This window comes from Phyllostomus hastatus, unplaced genomic scaffold, assembly GCF_019186645.2.
Source record: "Phyllostomus hastatus isolate PE091 unplaced genomic scaffold, TTU_PhHast_1.1 phas_scaffold_55, whole genome shotgun sequence".
Lineage (NCBI taxonomy): Eukaryota > Metazoa > Chordata > Mammalia > Chiroptera > Phyllostomidae > Phyllostomus > Phyllostomus hastatus.
Window position 1 is genome coordinate 13603831 of NW_025334035.1, and position 26065 is coordinate 13629895.

The 26065-nt window shown below is 53.0% G+C and overlaps 1 protein-coding gene across 1 annotated transcript; it reads right to left on the bottom strand.

Annotated features, from left to right (window-relative positions):
- Window positions 1–1584: 1584 nt before the first annotated feature.
- DRG2 (developmentally regulated GTP binding protein 2) lies at window positions 1585–23031 on the bottom strand. Its single transcript, XM_045824537.1, has 13 exons — window positions 22828–23031; window positions 19020–19180; window positions 13409–13498; window positions 12773–12833; window positions 11180–11270; window positions 10584–10656; window positions 10364–10454; window positions 9409–9506; window positions 8925–9001; window positions 7417–7505; window positions 6550–6608; window positions 2652–2705; window positions 1585–2323 (listed from the first exon to the last, which is right to left on the bottom strand). The coding sequence occupies exons 1-13, from the start codon at window positions 22889–22891 to the stop codon at window positions 2237–2239; spliced, it is 1095 nt and encodes a 364-aa protein (XP_045680493.1). The 5' UTR covers window positions 22892–23031; the 3' UTR covers window positions 1585–2236.
- Window positions 23032–26065: the final 3034 nt, after the last annotated feature.

The following is a 26065-nucleotide window of genomic DNA, read 5'->3' on the forward strand; positions in this document are numbered from 1 at the left end:
AGAAGGTCCAGGGAGGTAAGAGATGAGAGCAAGGTGGAAGCCAGGGGCAGGGCCCAACCCCTGGAGTTCACCCTTGTGGGGCAGGACAAGGAGCTTTGGGAGGTGTCAGGGGGCTTCTCCAGCCCTAAAAACACCACCCCAGGTGCAAAGGCACAGTGAGCTGCCAGTTCACGCCAGCTGGGGTGAGCACAGCATGCAATGCCTCTGGTGCTCACTCAGGCTGCAACAGCATCACCAAACCACCCAGAGCTAAGGCCAAGGACTGGACAGAGATGCCAGCAACGCTTATGCGTGAACACAGACCAAGCCCAGGAAACAAGTCCAGTCACAGTGAAAAATATAGTGGTCCAGTGGCTGGAGCCTCTGACATTGTCACTCAGAGTTTGCACTGCCCAAGGACACTCAGTCCTCTGTCCTCACCTCCCCTCTGTCAGCCAGCTTGAGGACAGGTCTGGATGCCTTGTGAACCTAGGGCCCTTCCCTACCTGTACAGCAGGAAGTAGCAGTGACCATCCCCTGGGCCTTGGGCAGCCGGGAGAGGAGCTGAGCTAAGCCCCTGAGCACATACCTGCCTTGGTGATGCCAAGAGGGGGACCACATGGATGTTGTTGTGCCCATTTTACAGATGAAGAAACCAGGGCCCAGAGAGGGACCTCACAGGCCCCTTCCCGCTTCCCACCTGCAAACTTGGGGTGTGGGGTTGAGGCAGACCCCAAGGGTCCAGGACCAGGGCTTCCTTACCTGGGTCCCGTGGCCTGCTCCCTGCCTGCATCCCGCCTAATGCAGGTCTTGTGGCTGGCCCCAGAAGCATGGCCAGCCCCGTGGGGCAGCTGTGTTGTAGGGGAGGGGGAAAGGAAGCCCAGCTCAATGCGCCTACCGCATGGGGCCCCCATGTATATTTAATGACCACTATTATTCCTGTTTTGTCTCTGGAAAGGGGGCTGAGCAGCTGACAGAGGAACCAAGGACAGTCTGGAGAGCTGGGCATCAGGCCTACTTCACACTCCTGCCTGGCCCACAGACCCCCAGGGGGGCTCTCCACTACTCCTGCAGGCCCAGTGCCTGGCAGCCTCCAAAACCTGTCCCCATTCATCCCCAAAAGGCACACTTCCTCCAGGAAGCCTTCTCTCTGGCATCTCAGGCTGTGGTTCAAACCCCACCTCTGCACTTCTGAGCTGTACAGCCCCAGGAACTCAGTGGGGGCTCCATGTGCACCAGCTGCCACTCCTTAGTCCCATGCCAAGGCCCCGCCCCCACCCGTCTTCTGAGGCAACAAGAAATGTACTGGCTCCCTTGCAATCACAGGGGACCTCCCCGCCACTGTGCAAATGACAAGGGCCTTCTGAGGATGCTGCCCACCTTGGCCATCAGGCCTGGTCTCAGAAAGTACCACATCTGGGACCTTCAGCCCCTCACCAACCCTCCAGGGCATTAGCTGTCCTGGATGTCCCCACATTCCCCCTCGCACCCCACACTTCAGCCAGGTCCTCCACAGCCCAGGCTCTACCCACTTTCTGGTCACATGTCATTGCTGCCCACTGACCAAAGCTGGCAGTTCAGAAAACTACAGAATGGACCTCACTCTGAACAGAAATTGTTCTCATCCTTTATTTCAGCAAGAGCTGAGATCAGAGGGCATAGAGAAAATAAAAAATCCAAACTCCAGTCCCCAGCCCCAGTGTCTGGGATTTTGTGCTGGGCATGGGCTGCCTGGGAGGCGGGTACTTCAGGACCCAACAAGCTGTGGAGGGCATGGGCTGGGCCTATACAACCACTGACCTCCAGTCCCCATTCCCAGGCACCCTGGGGTGGGGGATTTTGTCCCAGGAGGCCCCCTCCTGGAGAACTGGAGAAGCTGCAGGGGTGGAGAGGCTGAGGTGAGCCTACAGTGAAGCCCAGCTCCCAGCCCTACACTGAGCAAGCCATCTGCATTAGGCCCAGGCTGGAAAGTAAGAGGCAACCTGCTCCCTCAGTGCCCAAGCAGGGCTGAGTCCCCACCACAGGGGCTAGTCTCATAGGAAATGCCCTCTGCCCAACCCGAGCCCCCAATCTCATCCCTCTGTCCCACACACTCATCATCTGCCTACTGAAGAAACTTCTGGAAAAAGCAGAGACTTGTGAGACCCCTTCCTGGAATACACATATTTGTATTCTTCCTGTTGGGCTTCAGTGTGTCACACTGGACCCAACTCCCCAGGGAGACAGGGTGGGTGGCTTGGTGGCCTGGCCCTGGCCACTACTTCTTGACAATCTGGATGACATCTTCATGCTCCATGGTGTGGGTCAGGCCCACCCGCTGCGGGCTGTACTTGGTGCTGGTGCCCTGGGTGGGGAACAGGGCAAAAGGGCTTTCAGTTTCAGTACTGACCAAGGCCATCAGACATGGCCTTGGTCAGCACGGAAGGAAGGTGGGGAGGGGTGAATGCCAGAGTCTAAGGTGGGAGATCCCAGCACTGGCAAACACCAGAGGCATCAGACAGCAGGACTCCCCGTGGTCAGATCATCTCTGGATCCTGAAGATCAAGAGGCCGGTGTCCAGTCTGAGACAGCATGAGCACTGTGTGCAGTGGGACAGACACACAGGCATCGTGGTCCCTCTACAGAGGGGCAGGGTGTTGGGGACAGCCCCAGCCCGCCTCTCGCCTACTTACCCACACCAGCGCGTACTTGAACTGGCTGGCGAGCGACCGGTGGATGCGGTGGCACTAGTGGGAGGGCAGGAGAGGCAGACCGTGAGACGAGGCCCCACCCAACCCCACCAGGTACCACAGGTGCATGCCAAGAGGCAGCCATCCCCAGGGCAGGTGCTCCCACAGCTCTGGCCCCTTCCCAAGATCCCCATGTGCTGCGCATACAGCCCCAGTCATGACCACAGGCTGCCCTGATGTTCAGACCCCTAGGTCTGCCCAAGGGTCGTGGGGCCCACTTAGGAATGTTCTTGCAGCCCCTGGATGAAGGGCTGGACAGGCTTGCTATCAGCGGCCCTCTGCCCACCTTGTCCAAACAACAGCCCTGACAGATGCCCTTTCAGATGAGCAAGGATGTTTTCAGGACACCCCAGCTCAGCCTGGGGTCACCAGGCCTGGTCATGGTCTCTCAGGTCTCCTGTCTACAGCTGTGACTTGGAACAACCCCCCCACCACATCACATCACCCACCCCCACCTCATGACAGTCCCGATCCTTTAGCACTCCCAGATAGACTCAAAGGTCGTGGGGACCCCAGTACTTTCAGGAGGCCAGAGGCAGTGGCCTTGGAGGGGCAGACAGCTCGTCCCCTGAGAATGTGGACCCAGGGTGCAGGGTGGGCACAGTGGAGGTGGGCAGGGAGAAGATGAGGCAACGTCGCCTCTCCTCCCTCGTGCCCACAGCCTTAGTGGTGCTGGCCAGAGACCCAATGCCTGAGCCCAGCATCTGTGTGGACAGACATAGGCATGGGGCCTGCAAGAACATTGCCCAAGGAGCCATTTGGTCCAGGCATCCTCTGGGTGAGCAAGGATGCCAAAGCCATGGCAGAGAGGGTGCTGCTGCCAGTGACAAGCAGACACCCACACATGCAGCTCCAACACTTGATTTCTAGGCCAGAAAATGAAATCTGGTGGCCCAGAGGTCAGCTCAAGCCTGCAGATGGATTTTAAGTTTTCTTCAGCTTGCCCAACAATGAAATTAAACCCACCAGCACAGTTGGCAAAGCAGGGTCCCGCAGTCACATGGCTCTCCAGGGAGCCGGTAAGCTCCGGGGGGCACTGGCTGCTGTGCACCTGAAGCAGGTGGGGCATGTGCACACCCATTGGCCAGAGGCCCCAGCATGGCCTACTGTATCTAACACTGAGGTCCAGTGCTAGCAGCAGGAGCTGCACTCATGGCCCTTGCAGTTGGGAGGAACAAAAGGTCCTCCAAGGCCCTTGTTTCAACATGGGAGAGCACAGCATTTGGAGATGGAGACTCTTGCTCTTCAGAGTCCACTGTGCCTTGCGACTGGGAAAGCCTGACATGTCCTCTGCCTCTGAGGCTTACAGGTCACGCTGCTCACAGGCAAGGCCTCTGTCAGCTCAATGAAGACAGAGCAGGGACTGGGCAGGGCACATTACAGAGGCCCTGGGGACAGGGTCCCCACCCCAAACACTGGGGCACTGGGAGGCTGACAGTACAGGGACCTGGGAACAGCCCCAGGTCTGCCTCGTTCCAACACCCAAGTCATTCCTCTCCTTTGGGTCTCTGTTGTCAGCATCCAGACACCTGGGACAGGTAGGTGTCCCAGGAAGGAAGGTGAGAGAGGAGGGGGTAAAGAATGAAGAGCAGGCATCTCTGGGTCAAAGTCCAGGCTTAGGCGCAAGGCCTCCAAAGCCCCTCCCCACACCTCTTAGCTCACCTGCTGTTTTGGACTCCACAGTGGCTGGGAGCAAACATCTGGCGCTCAGCAGCTTGCTCCTGCCTTTGGGCCTTTGCACCTGTATCCCTACTGTCCACAATACCCTTCTGCCCCTGGTGCTTCCTGCTCTGCTCCTCAGGTATGGCTGAACCTCATATGCTCTTGGGCAAGCAGCTGAGGCACTGAGAGGGTTGAGGAAACTGCCCACACACAGTGCAGGGTCTCCCCAGGGAAGGCCAGCACCCGTGGGCAGCTGTGTCAATGGCCTACCAGAGCCCAGCAGGAGGCACTATAGTCACACATTCCAAAACAGGCCCGGGGCACAGGGACTCCCACATAGAGCTCTTTGGAGCAACCTAAGGGGTGTGGAAGGGAGGTCGTGGGTCTCCATGGCCACCTCCGCTGGGTGAAAAGGCTGTCCAGAACGACTGGGGCCAGGCTGTAGGTCTGCCTGCCCAAGGATCCTGAGAGGACATGAGCTGGAGCAGTGACTTCCAATCCATGCACTGCAAGAATTCCTAAAACATGTCCATTTACTCAGGGGTATGGACCTCTTTCCCTCAGACTGTCAAATAAAAAAGTGACAGCAGCCAGCACAACCATAGCCGTCCAGTGGGAATGACTGAAAACTATACCTGTTTTGCCCTCACTCGTGTGGATCAGTGGGTTGGGCCTCATCCCACAAACTGAAAGGTCACTGGTTCAATCCCCAGTCAGAGCACACGCCTGGGGTGCGGGCCAGGTCCCCAGTTGGGGGTGTACAAGACAACTGATCGATGATTCTCTCCCTTTCTCCTTCCTTTCCCCTCTGTAAAAAGTGCAGGACTGCAAACCAAAGGGTTGTGGTTTGATTCCTAGCCAGGGCACATGCCTGGGTTGTAGGCCAGGTCCCCAGTAGGGAGTACATGAGAGGCAACCACACATTGATATCTTTCTCTCTCCCTTTCTTTCCCTCTGTCTAAAAATAAATAAATTCTGTAATAAATAAAATAAAAATAAGATCTTTAAAAAATTTTGGGTTTTTTTGGTCAGATTGGCACAAATATGTTTTTTGGTGCAGAATTATAGTAATTAGTTTATGTACACCATGAGATGAAAAAGGTAGAAATCACTGAGCTAGAGGAAAACAAAAGCCGAAGAAGATGGCTATGTGACCCGAAGCATCACCTTGGTTCTCGTGTCACCTGCTCCAGACTGTGCAGGGACACATTCAGGGAGAGGGGACCCTCGTGTCTCTGACACAGAAACGCACCCTTCCTCTCCCTGACCCACTGGTTTGGTCCAGAGCCCTGACTCACTGCACACCCTGCTCCCCTGCCCGGGGAGCGGGTCAGGGTGCTCCTCCTACTGTCACCTCCTCAGCCAGGTCCTGCTGGTCTCCAGAGCCCCTCAGGCCACCTTCTCCAAGAGCCCCTGGCCTCTCTGTGTAGATGGAGGCACCTGTCCCTGCTCACCATCCTCATCCTTCCCTACACTCACCTTTAGGTGTAATGGCTTAGCTCTGACATTGGGTGTCTGGCATCTGTGGACCCCAAAGGACACTAGTTCTGGTTCTGGCAGGAATGGGTCTACTTTGTTGATGCTCAATAAATTGTGTGGGGTGAAGAAAGCATTCACAGCCACACCCAGGCCAAGGGCAGGATGTGGGAGCAGGGAGGGCAGGCCATGCTGAGGAGGATGGAGACCTAGAGGCCAGGGGCCACTAGCATGGCAGGTGGCAACTGAGTCCTAGGCCAGCATGAGGAGACACTCCTTGAAATGAACCCAGGAATCCACAGGGGCAGGAGCTCCCCTCAACAGAGTGTCTTCGAAGCTCTGAGGAGCCCACAGCACTGAGGTAGAACGGGACAGCAAGAACCACTGCTTCTGGACACTTACTGTGCACTGGGCAGTATGCTGAGGGCTCTCCACATTTGACCTCCTTCAACACCACCCCCAACTACCAGTGGGTGGGCAGCACTACCCCTGTCACACAGAGAACAGAGGCTTGACATGCAGCCAGGAAGAGTAGTTGGGATGGGATGCATCCCAGGTCCAATGCCAGGGCCGTGGCCCTCTGCTGATGCAGCATGTGCTGTCCAGTCAGCTGAGAGCCAGAAGAGCTTCAGGCAGGCCCCATCCCTAGAGGAGACGGAGGGTGCTCCCTGATCCCTTATCCAGGCAGGTTTCGCCGACTCACCACATGTTCCACGGAGGCCCCTTTCCGGAGAATGATGGCATCTGAGAAGTCCGGCCTCTCTGCACAGGTAGGGATGGGGGTGGGTGTGAGCCGTGGTCATTGCCCATGCTCTGTGGTTCCTTTCCACCGACGACAAAGGCCCTTCCCATCCCCAGCCTTGGGCTAGCCTCCCTAGCCCTTATTCAGCACACCCTCTTTGTAGATCCCCATGCAGTCTTCTACAACCTTGACCTTAACACGGAAAATCAAAGCAAATACAAGTCCAGGGTTCAAACTGCTTGCAACCCAGTCAGTCATGAGAGCCCCAGCTGAGGAGAGCCAGAGGGAGCATCTAGAAAGCACTGGTGAGGTGTGACAACTGTTGGCATCCAATCATTGGCAGCCATAGCTCTCCTCTTGCTTGCGAGGTCAAGGTCAATGAAAATTGCCAAAATTCAGCAGCTAGTCCCCCAAGTAAGGTGTGTATCTTGGGGGTGGAGATATGGAAAAGGCTCTTGTGCATTCAGTGACCTAAAGTCCTGACATGGGGCCAGCCACAGTGCGGGGACATCAGGAGCACGGGTTACTGCTGTAGCTGGTGGGGAACTCCAGAACAGTGTCTATTCCACTGCCCCCCACCCTTGCCCCTCAGGGCACCCTCAAAACCAGGAGCCCCAGAGCTTGGCATTCTTTGCCACAGGACTCAGGCTGAGGCCTCTCCCAGCTGAAGTAGAGGCCAGGATCAGTTCTGAATAGGGACAAAGCGGAGACGTGTGCAAGACAAGCTGGGCCAGGGCACTAGACCTTTGGGCACCACGTGCAGAGCATGGTGGCCCTGACAGAGGGTGAGGCTCAGCTGTTTCTTGGGCTACAGGCTGCCCGACTCACGTCCTCTCTTCTTGGTGTAGATGCAGGTCAGGGCCAAGTACTCCCAAAGCATCTCTAGCAAGTAGTCCAGGTTCAGCTTCATACCACAGCTGCCGGGAAGGAAGGTGGCCAGTCAGAGGAGGCCCCTGGGTTCAGAGGCCAGGGAGGGATCTCTGTTTCCCCACTGCAGCAGAGGACAACCTCCATCTGGCTGGGCACAGGCACCAAGGCCAACATGGCCCAGCTGGAGCCTGGCCCAGCGGAAGCCAAGCCTATAGTTCTGACAGCAGCGTGACACTTCAGCAGCCAAGGTCTCTAGCCAGCCCTTGCGGTCATGCCCCACAGAGCTCAGCCATGTCTCCTAGGGGTCACCACTGCCCTCTGTGCAGGGCACATGGCAAGTGTAATTGACAGAGATGCCTGGAGGCAGTTCTCCTCTCCTGGCACCTGCTGTGTAGGGGCTGGTGTGGGGCTGTGATGGGATCAGGGGCAAGGCATGACAATCTGGGGTTTGCCCCCTCCTGAGAGGGACTGTGGTGACGGGGCGGGGGGGGGGGGGCTGGCTGCTGACCCTCCCCAGCTGTCTTGCCTTGGGCGGGTGCCAACCCTCCACGGAGCCATTCTGAGCACAACGAGCAGGTAAATGTGCTCTCACCCTCCAAAGATGGGTGTGTCCCCAGGAATCCCCTGCAGGGAGCCTGGGGTGTGACAGGAGGAGGGGCTGAGGCTGTCCTACAGGAGGGACGATGGCTCTCTGCTGCCCTCAGGGCAGCTGGCAATGCCCAGGAAAGGTCCGTGTGCTTGCGTCCAGGACCCTCATTGATCATTGGCACATGTCACCCCCACCTGGTCCTTAAGCACCTTCCTCTTGCTTGCTCTCCCCTAGTTCTCCCCTTGCTTGCAAGGTCAAGGTCAATGAAAATTGCCTGAACTCAGCAGCTAGGCCTCCAAGTAAGGTGAGTATCTTGGGGGTGGAGATATCCAGAAGGTAAGCCTTCCTCCCTGTAAGCTGAGCCCTATTGTGAAGCTGCAGGGTGCTTGGTTTGAGCTGGGAAACCAGCAAAGTGGGACACAGTCGGCATGCCTCAAAAGAGGAGCCCCACAGTGATGATGGGAAGTCACACCAGCCAGGGTACATGTGGCTCCAAAACCCACCCATGTGGACAGGGAGCAGGTGGTCAAGGGTTGCTCTGCCCACCTGATGACTTCAGCTCCCTTTTCCTTTGCTCTGCACTGATAGGGCCACACTGTCCACAGTGCCAGCAGTGCTGGCTTACACCCCAGTGCCTTCTGGGAGACTGAGTTTAACCACTAACTTATGAAACCTATTCACCATTCTTAACCATTCGCCTCGATGGACATTAGCCTTCAGTTTCCTTAACCAGAGTCCACCCCACATAACTGACACTGTCCATGTCAATTCAGGGTGGGACTGAGCCAAGGCGCCCAGCAACTGGGAGGGCTGCCTCTGCCCTGAGCCATGCTGTGGAGGCTGCACAGACAAGTTCACATACAGGAAGAGGCCTCACCTGATGACCACGCTGTTGGGTTTCCGGGCCAGGCGATCCACTTCTTCCATTGAGATCTGGTCGATTTTGTTATAAACCTGGGATTCAAAGGCAGAAGAGGGTGCTGGGGAAGAAAAAGAACAAAGGAGCACAGGACAAGGGCCTCCAAACAGCCACAGCCCTGCCACAGTCCCTCCCTCTGCACACTGTGGCACGGGGGCTGGCACTAAGTGTCCTCCCTCCCCTTGTTGTCTCCATCATGGGGAAAGGTGGAAGGGGCCTGAGCTGCCAGCGCCCTCAAAAGGCTGGGCTAGAACCCCAGTATCAAGTGAGACACGTCTATAAGACTCAAGGAGCTGCTAGGGTAGAGGGGAGATGAGGGTGGAGAAGACAGTTGCAGGCTCTTTCTGTTCCTCAAAGGAGCCTGTCTCCTATCTGGGTCAAGGGGGCCCAGGGTGAAGGCTCCCCTCCCACAGGGTGTGGGGTAGGGACCTGTGCCACTTACATACAAGCAGGGCATGTACACCCGGTTGCCCACAATCACGTCAATGAACTCGTCCGGGGAGCAGTCCTCTCGGAAGAGCACCTCTGCGTTGAAGATCTCTGTGGGACTCAGATTAAGGGCAACCTGTGCACTAGCAGCCCCTTGCGCCCACTCTGTGAGGGCCCAGAACAGCCCATCAGTAAGTGCACTGGCTAAAAGGGACATTAGAGGTCATCCACTTGCAAGGTTTTACAAGATTTTAAAGTTTGAGGAGACCCTCATTTTATTTTTCAAAAGCAGCCACAATATGTAAAAGTTTCAATCAATAGTTTAAATCTTTGTTGTTAGGCAAGAAAACCTATTTGCCAGAATCCCGAGCAACTCAGTGGACACCCAGGTTTCAGAGGAGTGCTGTCTGAAAGCTCTAGTCTCACCCACCACTCTGCACATGCAGAACTCTCCTCTGGGTGCCATCTTGCCTCTGCTTACACACCACCAGGGACGAGGGCCTCACCACCTCCTTAGGTCCTATCTCACTGTGAGTTCTCCCAATGCCGAGCTCAGAAGCCCTACCCTGACCTGTGGAGCCCCAGAACCCACCCGGCCCCTGACAATACTTTAGTGGTGTGTGCAGAGGCTTCTCTAGACTAGGAGGCCCTGGGCCCCAGGGGCTATTTCCCTTGCCATCTCGTCTTCCTTCCAGATGTGACCAGCCACCATAACATCTTGTAATTGGTGAGGAACCAGGAAGCCACTGCTGGGCACAAGACAGGTTGTAGTCTGGTAAGCCTCCACTTGGACAGCACACAGACAAGGGGGTCGGGAGCCCCTCGTGCCATGCTGCTGCTGCAGTTCTCTTACCACCTGCTCCGGGGGCCGGGAGGCCTGCTGTTCCTGGGGCAAAAGGGCGTTTCTGGAGTCCCTCCCATGCCCTGGAGGCTCTGGGCACCCCTCGCCACCCATTCATTAAGGATACTGTACTCATGCAGGATCAGCTGCACCAGCTTCTCTGAACACTGGGTCAGTGTCACGGTCGAATTAAAAGAGATGCCACCACCCTTCTTGGGCTGGAGGAGGAGAGGGGAAAGGAGACCTGTTGATGAAGGGCCAGCTGCAACTGCCCCATGTGCCTTAGCTACTGGCTGACCCAGTCCAGAATCCCCCGCACTGCAGCCTGCAGGTGACAGGGGCCTCACCTTGAAGTAGATGTTAGGCTTGTGCTTGTTGAGGCGGATGCCCACCGACTCCAGCTCCTTCTCCAGCAAAGACCTGGGAAGAGCCCCCATGGCCTTCACAGGGGCTCAGGGGCAGTCTGCATAGCCTCCTGCTACACAGGAAACCCATGCCACCCTCCTCTAACTACCCCTAGCAACCTGGAACATTCCTTCCCAACAACCCAGAGCTGCAGGGGAGCCTCTGGAACCTTTACCTAGTCCAGGGGCAACTGGCTGAGCATGAACAAGCTTCTGTTACTTGGGGCTGGGCTCCAGGCAGGTTTGGGGCAATGCCTGGGGCACTGGGCCCTGTAGGCAGGAGCCAGAGCCAGGCCACACTCCTGTGGCCTTAGACGGCCAGTGCTGCCAGGGAGCTCCTGCTAAGAGCTTCCGCCAGCCTCCACGCTGGATGTAAGCCTCTTGGAGCGGATGCATCAGACCCAGTGCTATGGGTTTAGCCTGTGGACAATCCTGCCACTACTCCCACGCAACAGGGCCAAGCATCATTCTGTCCACCATGGGCTCTAGGACACATCTGCTGGAGCCCAGAGCCTGCCCCCCTACCCCATCCCGCGGACCTCTGCACCTCTCCCTTGGTGGCATCTAGCATCATGATGACGACGTCAGCTGTGCGTGCGACAGCGATCACCTGCCGGCCACGGCCTTTCCCTGGACAGGCAGAAGGGACACGGTCACACAGGGACAGGAGCAAGACCCATATGACTCCACCCAGCCCATAGCACCTCAGACTCCTGGGCCTCATAGACCTGCCACGTGCCTCCTCCAAGGCTATGATTCCTTTGGCATTTTGTTAATCTAGGCGTGATCTTACTCGTGGAGACTTGCTTTAGAAGGACAATGACATCGCCACCTCAGGGTGGTGGTGGTCCTGTGCTAAGTGCTTCGTGAGCACTTTCTCACCCGACCCTTAAAACTACCCTGGATGCCCAGTGCTTCATCATGCCGACTTCACAGATAAGAAAGCTGAGGCTTGGCTTAGAGATACCCCATCACTTGCCCAAGAACACAAAACCAGTAATGCTAGGATTTGAAACTATCTGCCCTTTCTTGAAAGTGGGGTGACAGAGCACCCACTGGGCTTCAGGGCCCCAGGAGACAGAACAGGTAGAAGTGCTTCAGGGACTGTCACACAAGGGCCAGGCTCCACTATTATCAGATGACTAGAGGGGTCAGGTACCTTGCTAATGTCAGGCAAGGCTGGGGGCCAGAACTGGAGTGCCAGGGTCTACCCAGATCTCTGACCTGAGAATGAGGGGTCCGACAGGCAACACCTGCCACCCAGCTGCCTCTAGCCTGTGAACGTTCCCCACAGGTGGCAGGCCCCTGCAGGCCCCTAATGTGCCACTGGGATGGCGTGGGAACCAATACCACCCCCCACCTGGCTCAACAGGCAGGACCTCCATGCAATAGGCAGTAGGGCACAGGAAGGTCCCTGACAGGGAGGCACTGGGCCCTGTAGGCAGGAGTGCTTCACTGTGAGAGGCTCCCTGCAAAGAGGAAGCCCAGCCCAGCTCCATCACTGAACAGAATACATTGTCACTTAAGGCAGATCCTTGAACTTTCTGCCCCTCTGGGCTCCTCCTGGCTATGAAAAAAAAAAACAAAAACAGTGATACACTCCCTAAATCACAGGGTTATTGGGCTATAGGAGGGTTAAGTGAGCTGATGGTCAGCACAGAGCCTGGCACTTAGCATGGGCTGGACAACTGCCAGTTAGTGACCATCTCTGCAAATGCTGCACACAGCCACCGGCCACAAGAAAACACAGGAATGTTTTTCATCTTAAAACAAAACAAAACAAAACCAAACAAAACAAAACAAAAAGAAAACCCCAACCCCAAACAACAAAGGACAAAACAGGAGCACAGTCTGAGATGGCCAGCTAACAAGCGTCCACCCCTCGCAGGGCACAGGGGAGCACATGGAGTGGAAGTGGGGTTCAAGCCTGTCTGTGAGCTGGGCAACCCTGGGCAAGTCCTTTCACTGCCTGTTTCCTTGGCTTCAAGGTGGGTCTCTCAGGACTGTACTGGGCTAGGGCTCCAGGTACAGAGCACTGAGCAGTGTGAGAGATTGTGAGCCCCACCCAATTTTAACAGTGGGGCTCCCTGCACCCTGAGGGAGGAGGTGGGCCCCGGGTGCCCAGTTCATACCTTGTGCTGCACCTTCGATGATTCCAGGGAGGTCCAGGAGCTGGATGTTGGCTCCTTTGTACTAGGAGGCAGAAGAGAGGGCAATGAGGTGAGGATGGGCTGCCCTGGGCTGCACCGGCCTGAGCCCAGGACCCTGACAACAGTTGGCAGCTAGGGGCTGCTGGGAACTGGGGGTCGGCCTCTAGGGCCATGTCTGGGCTTCATCCCCCACTGGGAACTGAGCAGCCACCTGGGGGAAGACTCTAGAGTTTTTACAATCCCACAATACCCATCGCTGATTGCAAGAGCTCTTCACAATAAAGTGCTTCACTGTGAGAGGCTCAAGGCCACAGGAAGCCAGCAGCACAGGGCTCCCAAGCCTTCCAGGCAGCGGGGTCCAGCCCAGCAGCAGTGGGTGGCCTGAGATGGGGGGGCAGGGGAGTGGGCATAAAGGGCACCAGGAGACCTGGCCCCCACAGACTGATCCCTGGAATTGGTCAGCACTGCAGGGTGGCCACGCATCTCTGGGGTCTCAGCAGCCAGAATGCCCAGAGGTATCCAGGCTTCAGGGGACACACACTCAGGACATACTTGCACACAACCGAAAACACAAGCACACACCCACGGCCTCCTGGGATCCAGCGAACTTCAACTTACTTCAATGACCCCAGGGATACATGTCAGGGTTGTGAACTCATAGGATGCAGCTTCACTGGCTGTGGAGGTCATCAGACTCAAGAAGGTGGACTAGGAGAAAAAGAAGGTTGTGACACTGAGTCTTGTCCTGTCTCCCTGGAGAACCCCCAGGCCACAGGCAGCAGGGAGACCCTTTCCTCACTCTCTGTTTGGTGATGGGGTGGGAGGGTGAGGAGGGGGACAGGGAAGAGAACAACAGTGGGAAAAGTTGCCTCAGGCCCTGTTCAGGAAGGCTGGGCTCCCCTCGCAGGCCTCAAACCTGTCTTGGGGACACAGGCACCTGGTTGTTAGGTGTGTTCCCCAACTTCATTCAGGGGCCCTTCCCAAGCTGCACAGAAACCCTCCAGACCTTCCTGGGCCCCACAGAGCTTCCAGCAGATGGCAGCCCCATGGCACTCAAAGCTGCTGCTCACCCTGGGAGAGGCGAGATGTGTAGGGAGATGATAACCTTCAAAGCCAGGTCATGGGAGGAGGTGTTAGGAGGAGGGGAGAGGCAGGCTAGGAAGGGCCCGGTGGGAACGCTCCTGAGAGGGTTCACTGTGGGAATGTGGCTAGGGCTTGGCTAGGAGACAAAGACCTGGCCTGGCAGCCCGCCTCTGCTGGGGGACTGGGCAAAAAACTTCATCCTCTAAGCTTTAGAGTCCTCCTATATGGAGCGGGCACCTGCCCAGTCCCTCTCCCAAGGGGCTGTGTGGAACAGGATGAGATGATATGGCTTGTGGTGCACTGAGTCCGGGGTACAGCAAGACCACAGCACTGGACGCTGCAGCCCAGGGGCAAGCAAAGCTGTGGACAGCACCAGGAGGAAAAGAAATCTGCCCTGGCCTCAAGCCCACCTAGTCAGCAGGGTATCTGAAAGAAAGAACCCCAGGGTGTAATTTCGACTGGGATGGTGCCGCCTAGATCCAGGGCTGGTGCTCTGGACTGTGCCCCTCACTGGCAGGCAGGAAGGCTGGTGGCACACCTCACTCACACACCCTGAGAATGAAATCTAGAAGGCGGCACACAAGGAGAACACAGGCCTCAAATCCAGAAACTCTTTGCCCTGGGGCGGTAGAGCAAGGGCCTCTGGAGGACACCCCTGACCCTGTCTGGCCTCTGCAGGCCAGGCTGGGTCCTCCCATGGCCAGATAGCCAGGATTCCCATCAGGACAGTGGGATCTGGCTCCATGGCCCCAGCCTGGAAAACGAGAGTGGCATCTCCCAGTCTAGGCGTCTCACTTAGGGTAAAAGTCTGTGGCAGACTGCAAAGTGAAATCAGAAGAAAAGGTGAAAGCTAATGAGCCCATAATGATACCTGAAGAGTTAGAGCCTGGAACTCCTCACTTGTCACCTATGGGACAACTGTGAGCTCAACACCTTGCTGGGTCATTTAAAGGCAACATGTAAGCATTTGCCCTGTCTTTCCCGGTGACCTTTTTCAGAGCAACCAAACAGTCCTATGATGAGACAAAGGGCTGCTTCACAGGAACCATCAGCTAACCAGTGCAGATGGGTAAGAGAACTAGAGAACTGCTATTCACAACCACTAACAAAAACCCCTGGACCAGGACCATTCACTGGTGCTACAGGCACTGAAAGGAGGTGGCCAGGCCTGATTTCTGTGAGCACCAGAGCAGCACTTGCTTGGGTGTGCTGGCATGGTGCCAAGTGAGGCATCCACCACCTACCACCTGGAGCCTGGGCGACAAAGCCCCCACTCTCTGGTCACAGGAAGTATATAAGAAGACATACAAGCTAAAGCATGCCACGAAGAAGAAGCAGACCTCTCCGGAGCATGGCCTTTCTGTAGGACAACTGGTCTGGTCTCTTTGGCGAGTCAGGGTCATGACAAAAGGGGCTATTCGAGATGAAAGGAGCTGTAGTGACAACACACACGGGCTCCGTGTGGTCTAGAACGGACCCTAGCTTGGACACACCAACCACAGATGTCATTTTGGGTTAACTGCTGAAATCAGAATGTAGTCTGGGCATTAGATGATTACTGTATTACTATCAATATTATTTGGTGTGCTCTACCAGTTTGTGGCTAAGAAGCAAAATGTTCTTGTTTGTTGGAGATACAAGCTTAAATATTTAGGGCTGTAGGTACATGAAGTATGACACCTGTAATTTACTCCTGGATGGTTCAGTCAAAACAACCCCCCACCCCACCCCAACACACACATACATAGAGACAGCAATGAGGCGAAATGTCCCTCAGTGGTGCATCTGAGAGAGGGCACATCATACCTGTCCTTTCACCTCTTCTGTGTACTTGGAAATTTTTATTACCCAGAATTGGGAAGAATGAGAAAGAATCAAAAAGTCAGAGGACCTGGAAACCACTCCAGGAGTGAAGACTGCCAGGGCATTCAGCCACAGAGGGTACACCAGGGCAAGCCCTGCCCTCTCCGCTGGAGGGACTCTAGCTCTTATGGCTCCTTTGGAGGGGCTGAAGCAGGAAGCCCCTGGGTAGCTCCATCTGACTTTTGTGAAACTGGGGAGTCATGAGCACCCCACCATTAAAGGAATGTGAGTACAGGCCAGAAAAAGGCCTGTAAAATGGGTGCTCACATTTTACGGGAGGGTTGAAAGGCATATGTTACACGAACAGCAAAAGGCTTGGAGGCGTAGGAGCTGTGGGGCGGTTTTCAGCCTAACTTTCATCTGCAGCACCTTTCCTAGTCCCACACTACTGGGCTCAGATGATAACTGAGATGGCACTGCACTTTCTGAGTCCACACCGAGGGAGGACCAGGAGGAAATGCATACAGCTGGCTACCGGTAATAAAATCCAGCGGGGGTAAGTATGTTCCTGAAGATTAAAGAGCACTCAGATGCCATCAGGAAGGAGCCTTTCTGCAGATTCTGAAGCAGACGCCCGTCCCAGTCGGCCTGGCACCCAGCCCAGCACCCAAAACCCCACCAGGACACAGCACTGTGTCCAGTGGGTACACTAGGAAACACTTCCACCTGCCCCAGATGGAGTCAGCTGGAGTCTCCTTGGTGGGTAATTAGTAAGGCTGATGGCTGCTTTAAAAACCCAAAGCTCTGAGCCACTGGGCACGTCCTCTAGAAACACAAGCCGCAGTGCACAGACCTTCAAGCACAAAACAGTCTCTGTAGCGCTGCATGCTTGAACAGAAGCCTGGACACCTAGCTGCCAGCAGCAGGGGAGGTGGGTAACAGGCCTGATCAGAGCCACAGTATGGCACTCCAGGCAGTTGTCAAGAGATGAGGTAATTCTAATGTGTTAATATGAACACGACGGATGTCCTCGGTGAAGTGAAAGTGCCAGTGGCAAATGCAGGTATGACCCCATGTGCACTATGTATGTGCGGAGTCAGAGGTCACATCCAGACCCAACCCCCACAATACACATACCCAATTATACAGGCAGAGGGAAAAAAAAAACAAAAAACGCTTGCAAAGCAAAGTGGACTCTCCAGGCTGCAACAAGCACTCAAGAAATGGTGGCTGTTACCAACTTCTTCTCTGTGTGGCCCATAGTAATGGGTTCAGTACATTTTTTAGCTGAACTGATTCAAAAGCTGTTCCACCAGCACCTGGCCCAAGCCACCTGGTCACTGCTCACTCAGCTTATATGTGAGCAGCCTCTCCACCAGCCTCCCTGCTTCCAGCCTTGTCCCAACCTATCATCCTCGCACAGAGCCAGAGTGACTCTGTTACAAAACGAGTCAGCTCCCCCACCTGGGTTTCTAAAGACCACTCTCCAATAAAAGGGACCAAGGCTCCTTGGAAAAATGATCAATTCCAGGACTGGGGCAGGAGATAGACAAATGAGCCTGAAGTATCTTCTGATATCACAAAGTACGAAAGTACTGAAAAAACACAACAGCAGTATGTCTAAGAGCCAACTGCAATGGCTCGGAAACTAGAACAATCTGAGTAACAAAATAACAGTCTGATATTAGAGCCCAAAGTCTAGAATAAATCCCCATAGGTCCATACTGAAATAAATAAAGGATTAAATAAAATGGAGAGAAGAGACAAATCTCCTGTACAGACTTCTGGATAATTTGTGTGGCTACTCCCTCTAAAGGAGGTAGAACTAACTCCCCATTCCCGTGTGCGGGCTGCACGTGGTGATTCCCTTCTACGAGGATAGTGTGAGCATGAGAGGAACAATGAGTTTGCAGTGGAGAAGCCTGACAAACACTCCCTTGGCCAGGTGATCAAGGGCAACATCATATGAGATTAGTCATGTTAATAGTATGTACCTTGACATGATGGGATAAAAATGCCACTTTCCCTTTGTGGCCTTCCTCCCCAAAAGCCATCACCACAGTCTAAGCATGACAAAAATATCAGACAGACCCCAATGGAAGGGCTTTCTACAAAACACCCAACCAGCATTCCTCAAAACTATCGAAGTCATCAAATCAAGGCAGGTCTAAGAAGAGCCCAAGGAAACATGAAAACTGAGCATACTGTAGTCTCCTGGGGCAGGAAAAACAAAGGAAATTGGCATAAACTGGGTGTGGGGAATACAGGAACTCTACTAGCTTTGCAGTTTTCTTGGTAAATACATGACTCTTAAAATTTAAAGTTTATTTTTAAAGAAAGTCAGTCAGTTCAGTCAGTCCTTTTCTGTTCAAAACCCTTCAGTGATGTTTATCTTGCTCCCCACATAAAATTAAATATGAATTTTACCCTAAACTAAGACACAGAAGAAACCTTTTAGAAAACTCTGGTGGCTCCCACCTCACTTTTTTTCACCCAAGAACAAAGTTGTATGATGGCCTCCAAGGCCATCCAGCCACTACTCTGCGTCTCCCATTGCTGCTCACTCAGACCCAGCCGCCCTGGCCCCCTTGACCATACTGAGCAAGCTCCCACTTATGGGCCTGTCCACTCACTGCTCCCTCTACCTGGGGTGTTCCTTTTCCTGGGGCTCTGCAAGCTCCCACACTTCCTTCATGCCTTGGCTCCAGTATCTGCTTGTCAGAGCAGCCTTCCCAGACCCCTGACACAAATGGAAGGCCCCTAGCCCCCAATCCATGCCCCTCAGTCCCCACCTGATGCACCTGATGCTCGACTAGCTTCCTGTCTTTGTTCCCCTGAGATGGGAGTTCTGTGTGGGCAGGGACAGACCTACCTCCTGGCATGTGCTGTTCCTCCAGCAACTGGCACTTGCTGCACACTCACTAAATGTGTGCAACAAAGGGTCTGAGACCAAGTGCAGCCACTTCTGCTAGAGTGGAAGGAATGTTCTCTAGCCTCTGCTGGTGTGGCTCAGTTGGCTGGGCGTCATCCCACAAACCAAAAGGTCACTGGTTTGGGGCACATGCCTGGGTGGCAGTTCAGTCCCTAGTCAAGGCACATACGGAAGGCAACCAATGTTTCTCTCTAGCATCAATGTTTCTCTTCCTCTCTTTCTCCCTCCCTCCCCCTCTAAAATAAAAAACAAAATAAAATAATTTTAAAAAGAATGTTCTCCATGTTAGGATAATGCAGGGGTGGGACCTGATGGTGGTGGAGGCTAGGTCCTCTCTCAGAAGAGTCGCTGTCCTATTTGAAAGGAGACAACCTGCCTTCCTCCCCAAGGCCCGAGGTGACCATCACTGACCTTACCCACAGAGGGAAATCCAATCAGCGCCACTCGGGCGTCACCTGACTTCATGACGTCGAAGCCCTCTCCTTTGGATGAGGCCGATTTGGACGGTTCTAGGAGCTGGGCCCGATACTTGGCAAGTTTTGCTTTCAGCAAGCCCAGGTGGTACTCAGTGGCTGAAAGATGAAGAGCGGGAAGAAGGTGAGTGTCCAAAGCATCTGAGCTCCATGGGTCAGGCGGGGCCACACACCACCACATGCTGGCCGGGAACATCAGGACTAAATGGCAGTCATTGTCAACTGAGGAAAGAAAACACTCTCCTCTGCTGAAAATTCCCCTGTGGCTTCTTGCTGCACTCAGAATAAAAGTCTCCTTGTGGAGATCTGGAGACTCCGTGTCAGTGGTTCTCAACAGGCCCAGTGCCACTCCCCTGGGGGCACCTTGAAAGTTCCCAGGGACATTTCCCATGGGAACATGGGAAATACATGGCGAGGTCCTCACTGGCATCTACTGGGCAGGGGCCAGGAAGGCCAACTGCCCTACAAGGTGAAAGTCAGTCCAGCACAGTCAAAAACTGTTCTGTGTCCCACATGACTCTTCATGTCCCAAAGACTTCCAGAGGGAAAACCTGGGTTAGAATCACAAGGGGGCTGTAACCTCATTGTTTTACACATAAACACAGGGCATTTTTTGCAGTGTGATTAAATGCTGATATTTTTAGGAATGCAACTCCTATGTATGTTCATGGAAGACAATAGAACATTTTGCTTGAAACTTTACCTAGCCGTCTACAGTGGTGCCTTGCAAAGGGCACCTGAGGCGCCACGACAACATGCCTGCCCTGATCTGCACAGGGGCTGCCACATCCCCAGAGATTCTACCCAGAGGTGCCAGCATCTCACTGCTTCATTGCCACTTGTTACATCCTGGCTATGATCCAACATTTATGTACTGAATGAAATACACAGTATTTTTATTATGAATTACTTTCTTCTTTTTTCCCCTTTATATTACCATCAGGGCATTATATTGATATTTTTCAAATTCTCTGTATACAAAACTTTCACTATTGGTGGGGAATCACATTTTTTTTTAATTTAACATACACTTTTTTTAAAAGATTTTATTTATTTATTTTTAGAGAGGGAAGGGAGAGAGAGAGAGAGAGAAACATCAATGTGCGGTTGCTGGGGCTTATGGCCTGCAACCCAGGCATGTACCCTGGCTGGGAATCGAACCTGGGACACTTTGGTTCCCAGCCCATGCTCCATCCACTGAGCTACGCCAGCCAGGGCTGGGAATCACATTTGAGGGCAGTAAAGAGGGTATTACAAAATCTTGCTACAAAAGGAGGCTGTGGCTAAGACTGAGAATCAGGGCCCTGGGTGACCTGGTCCATGGCCACGCCCCCAACATCTCTTACCACTCTTGAGCTTAGTTACTACATTCCAGTCACAGTGGCTGTCTTTGTTACTTAAGAATATGCTGACTCCATTCCTGCCGTAGAACCTTTGCATTTGCTGTTCCTTCCATTTCAACTTTTTCTTTCCAGGGCTTGCTCCTTCTCAACATTCAAGGCTCAATTCAGATGGCACCTCTTCAAAAAGGCCTCCCCTATCCAGCCTTGGGAGACAGTGTCATGCAGAGGTTAAGAGCCCATGTTAGAGTCCCACCCTGCAGTCACTAATCATTTTGCTTTGGATAAGTTACTTAATCTTCTTACGCATTAGTTTTTTAGCCTGCACAATAGGAATGTTAACAATAACTACTTCATTGGACTTTCTGTAAGGCTTATAGAAAGCACTAAGAACAACGACTAGCAAACAGTAAACATCCAATAAAAATTGGTTATTATTACTGTCTACAGTAGCCCCGCCTTTTCCTAGACCCCACTCTGCCTCACAGTCCTGGTTAGTGCCTGAATGGCTCTTATCACTGTTTGAAACCATATTGTTTCTTTAGTCCCTTCTCTCTAATAGGACAGGAACTGAGACGTCACAGTTGTACCCCCAGCTTCCTGCACAGGGTATGTGGTACAAGGCAAGTGCTCAGGAAATGTTTTAACAAGTGAATGAATGAACTGGTGGCAGTGAGAACTGGTCAAGAATGGGTTCAACAACAGTCAGGTTCATGCAGTCCTTCCTGTCATCCCAGCTCATAAAGATTCCAAACCTCTGTGAAGGGAAGGGCTAGGTCTTAATCACCTTTATCTTCTCCTCACCGCTGCCCAAGTGGTAGCGTCTCTAGCCTGCCTGCTACTTTCTTTAAGTCCTGTAGATGATGCTCCACAGGGGAGCCAGAGAGGGAGCTTTTAAAAAGAAAGCAGACCATGTCTCCCCTGCTTACCACTCTCCACTGGCTCCCACTGCCCTTGGAACACAACCTGGACTTTTCCCATGACCTGCAAGGTCCTACATGATCGGCTCTCTCCCTTTCTCACAGTTCTCCAGGCCAAGATTGTCTGGATCTCAGACATACCAAGTGTGTTCCTGCCCTGGGCCTTTGCACCGACTGTTCCTCTGCCAGAACAGTCTTCCCCCAACTTTCTGCATGACTGGCTCCATGTGAAAGTTCTAGTCTCAGGTCAAATGTCTCCTCCTCATGGTGGTCCCCTCTGACCATTCTGCCTCAGACCAGGTCCAGCCCCCAGCCCCAGCACCCTGGTTTGTCTTCACAGAATGCACTGCTATCTGGAATCACCTTATTTACTTAGTTTCTGATTCACAGGCTGTCTGCTGGAAGGCCAGCTCCATGAAGGTGGAGAAGTGCTTGTTTGTTCACTGTTCCAACCACACACAGTAGGGCTCAGTAGAGATTTACAGAATGAATGAATGATAGAAGCCACTTAACTCCTCAGCCTTCAGAACTAACTGGAGACAAGGGAGGACAGAGATCAGCCATCTAGCATTCCTTGCTTCTTGCTCCTGCAACCCCACAGATGGTCTGGCCAGGCCCTGGGCCTCAGACACCCTAGCCAATCTCATCCTCCATTGCTCCCAGACTTCCTTCTGATCTAGAATTTTCTCCTCTCTGCCCCATGGACACATCATGCTCACAAAGACTCCCATGCCTTTGCTCCCGACCTGAGATACTCTTCCCTCTACCAGCTTCCTCCTGGACGCCTTCCTGGGCATCACCATTCTTGTCTCCTCACCTCTCTTGAGTTCCTCCAGCCCTTACAATCTGAAGCCCTGATCCAATGCTTCATCATGTGCTTTCATCACGTTGGGAGGTTTACTTTAAATACTGAGTCCTCACCAAGTGCCTAGTGCTCTGCACAGTTTGTGGGTTAAGCCGGGTCAAGGGATTATTATCCCCATTTGCAGATGAGGGCATCGAGGCTCAAAGAGGTGAAGTGACTTTCCAAGGTTTCACAGCAGGTAAGTGGTGGAGGCAGGGTTCAAGAACAGGTCGGCCAGCCTCCCGAACCCTGATTGCTTCCACTACTCTACCTCGGGGCACCCGGCTGCTGAGTGACGTTTCATCTTTGGGAAAGCACCTCCCGGACTTCCAGGCACAAACGGAGAGAGCACCAACTCCTCAAGCCCCGCCAGCAGCAGGCCCGGCTTCCAACCCTGGCCCTGCCACTCTGGGTTGGACGCCTGCGTGTGAGCCGGCATTAGAGAAATGCTCGGTCTCTTCTCTGCCACCCGGCCGGGCACTGACCAGCTCTCTTCGGGCCCTGACTACCTCAGCACTACCCCGGCACTTCTCCGCGACCTTAGGGCTGGCTCCAGCTCTGCCGCTGGAGTTGCTTCCCCATTTAACAGTGAGGAATACTGAGTCGAGCAGAAAGGCAGGCCCCTTTCGGGCCGGCACTCACCCTTGTTCTTCTGCGTCCGAGCGATCTCCTTCTCGATCTCGGATATCTTCTCTAAGATCCCCATGGCCGCGGCTAAGCTGGGGGCACCAACACACACAGCGGCGAAGCCCGAAACTCCGGCCTGGCGGCGGCCGCCAAACACCCTGCGTTCGGAAGCCCACGGCTAACGGCGTCCCCCAGCGCCCGGCGCTCCGGGATTCAGAGTCCGGGCGGTCGACGCCGAGCGTAGTGCCGGACACAATTGGTTCCGACATCTAGGCCGGCGGGGCCGGGGGCCGCTTGGATAGACCGGAAGTGGCTACGCTGCACAGGGGCGGGGCAGTGCTGCGGTGGTCCTGGGCTCACGTAGGAAGAAGCTAAGCCTGAGAGGTACCAAAGCAGTTTTCCTTCGTTGATGAACCTGACCTGCAGTCCCCAGCGTAGCTGACGGAGCCGAAAGCCTGGTGGCTTTTACTTTACGTGGAGGTTAAAAGTGAGTCCCCATTACCACATCGACCGAGTGTTCAACCGACCTAGCCTTACTGTCTGTCATCAGATACCTCTTGATATGCTGCAGTATATAGACAATATCCGTGTGAATTCTTGCCAGAAAATACTGCATCTTGGTTTAAACAAGATGCAGAAAATACTGCATCTTGAGGAAACATTAGACAAATCTAGAAAGTGGTTCATTTTCTAAGACAAATGGCCCGAGCTCTTCAAAAATGTAAATGATGGGAGAAAGGTCAGGGGAACTGGAGATTACAAGTTGTTAAATATAATGTGTGTACCTTGCCTAGATTCTGGGTGAAGATTTAAAAGCAGCTATAAAAAGACATTCTGAGGACAATTGAGGAAGTTTTGACTTTGGATAGGATATTGGATATTACGGAGTAATTCCTATTTTTCCTGGTATGATGATTGCAGGAGAATGCTGTGGTGTTAGGAGTTGTCTTAGTCTGCTCAGGCCAATGTAACAAAATACCACACACCGGGTGACTTAAACAATAGAAATTTTCTCACAGTTCTGGAGGCTGGAAGTTCATGATGGGCATGCTTATTGTAGTTGGATTCTGATGGGAGCCCCTTTCTTGGCTTGCAGACTGCCGCCTTCTTGGTGAGTGTGTGAAGTGGGAGGGAGAGAGGAGAGATGGGGACAGACAGAACTCACTGGCGTCTCTCCTTATAAGGGTACTGATTCCATTATGAGGACACTACCCCCATGACCTTATATGACCCTAATAACCTCCCAAAGACCCATCTCCATCTCCAAATACCATCACATTGGGGCTTAGAGCTTCAACATATGAATTGGGTGGGTGGAGGGGACCATAAACACTTAGTCCATAACACAGGTGAAAGTACATGATATCTGTATATTACTTTCAAGTAGTTCAAAATAGTATGTATACATTAGAGAAGGCAACTAAGTAAATGTAGCAATATGTTAACAGTTGTTTAACTTGGAAGAATTGTATACAAATATTCTCTTGTCCTGGCTGGTGTGGCTCAGTGGATTGACCACCAGCCTGTAGATAGAAAGGTAACTGGTTCAATTCCTAGTCATTGTATATGCCTGCGGTGCATCTGAGAGTATGCAAGAGGCAGCCAATGTTTCTCTTGCACACCGATGTTTGTCTCCCTCCCTTCCCCTTTATCTGAAAATAAATAAATAAAATCTTTTTTTAAAAAAAGAAATATTCTTTCAACTTTTCTGTATGTTTTTAATAAAAATTTGGGTGGGAGTGAGTCCTTGGAAATTAGGGTTTCAAATTTGAAGTTCACAACTGTGTGAGCTGGGTAAATTTCTTAACCTCTCTGATTCTGTTTCTATACCCTGAGAGTGGGATAATGTGGTTGCTATGAACATGAAATAAGGTACATAACAGATGTAGAGAATCCAGCACATAGATGGCTTACTCATAGCTCTTCTCAAATGTCAGGGCCATTGTAAGTGATTTCTCCTGTTTGGTTCTCACACCCATCCTCAGATTCAATCCATGTTTACTGAACATCTATTATATACCAGGCTCTGGGCTAAGTAAGGCTTTTGTAAACTGTGAGCTTGCCATTCTCATCTACAATTGCTAGTAGAGGTTACAAGCCTTGCAAAGTGCCTGGCCTGTTGGCTAAGCTGTTCAGTCAGAGGGCTGAGATCCGAAAGCAGAGCCTTGAATTCCAAGTCTGGTGGCCCCAGAGGTAATTTGGAAACTGTGGATAGGGATGTCTACACATACGATTTCTGTAAGGTTGAAAGATGACATGAAAGCCCTTTGGGAATGAGGGAGGTCCATGTGAATATGGAGGCCTGAAAGAACCCTGGCTCACAAGAGTCTCTAACTCCCCTCTGCCATCAAATCCTACATGATTCGGTTCCCTGGACTTCGATGACTGCCACACATGTGCCCACAGAGTTGTGTTCATTTCCAGTTTATGTGTGAGGAAACAGAAGTGTCCTGGAATATGAATCACCTGCCCAGAATTCTGGCCCCTCTGGTATTGCATTTGCCTCAGTCACAATCTCCAGTGGCTTCAGCTTCTTCACAAGTAGTGAGGGAATAATGCCAGCTTCGAGAGTTAAGGGAGTTAAGCTAGCCCTGGCTAGTGTGGCTTGGTGCGTTGAGCATCGGCCTGCAAACCAGAAAGTTGTTGGTTCAATCCCCAGTCAGGGCACATGCCTCAGTTGCAGGCTAGGTCCCTGGGTGGGGGCATGTGAGAGACAACCAGTTGATGTTTCTCTCCCTCTCTTCCTCCCTTCCTATATCTTTAAATAAATAAAATCTCTTAAAAAAAAAGAGTTAAGGGAGATAACCAGGCTTTCTCTACTCAAACCTTTCCTGCTTGGAGGTCCTGGATCCTCCAACCCCAAACTTTGGAAGCCAGCTATGAACCTGGGTTGTTCATGCTGCCTGCGAATTCCTTGAGACAGAGTTCAGACTTCTGGAGAGGCTGCATTTGATCTGTGCATCAAAAGATATAGTGGTGGGAGGGGAATATAAGGGGGTTCAATGGTAATGGAAAAAATAGTTAAGAAAAGCTAGAGTGGTACCCTCTTACCACAGTTTTTCTGTTGTTCCAGTTACCCTGGACAATCTCGGTCTAAAAATAAACAATTCCTAAATTTTAAATTGTGTGCCATTCCGAGGATTGTGATGAATTCTTACACCATCCCACCACCCTGTTTAGACGTGGGTCATCCCTTTGCCAGCATACCCACACTGTGTGCCTGCCTGCTAGTCACTGAGCTGCTCCCTCGGGT

What these genes read in the sequence shown, in the direction of transcription:
- DRG2 (XM_045824537.1), bottom strand. Translation starts at nt 22,891, where the DNA reads ATGGGGATCTTAGAGAAGATATCCGAGATCGAGAAGGAGATCGCTCGG. An exon ending in CATCGAAGGTGCAGCACAAG is followed by an intron (nt 11,271 to 12,772) that starts GTATGAACTGGG and finishes CTGCCTGTCCAG; the next exon opens with GGAAAGGCCGTGGCCGGCAG. An exon ending in GGGCCTCCGTGGAACATGTG is followed by an intron (nt 2,706 to 6,549) that starts GTGAGTCGGCGA and finishes CCCTCCCACTAG; the next exon opens with TGCCACCGCATCCACCGGTC.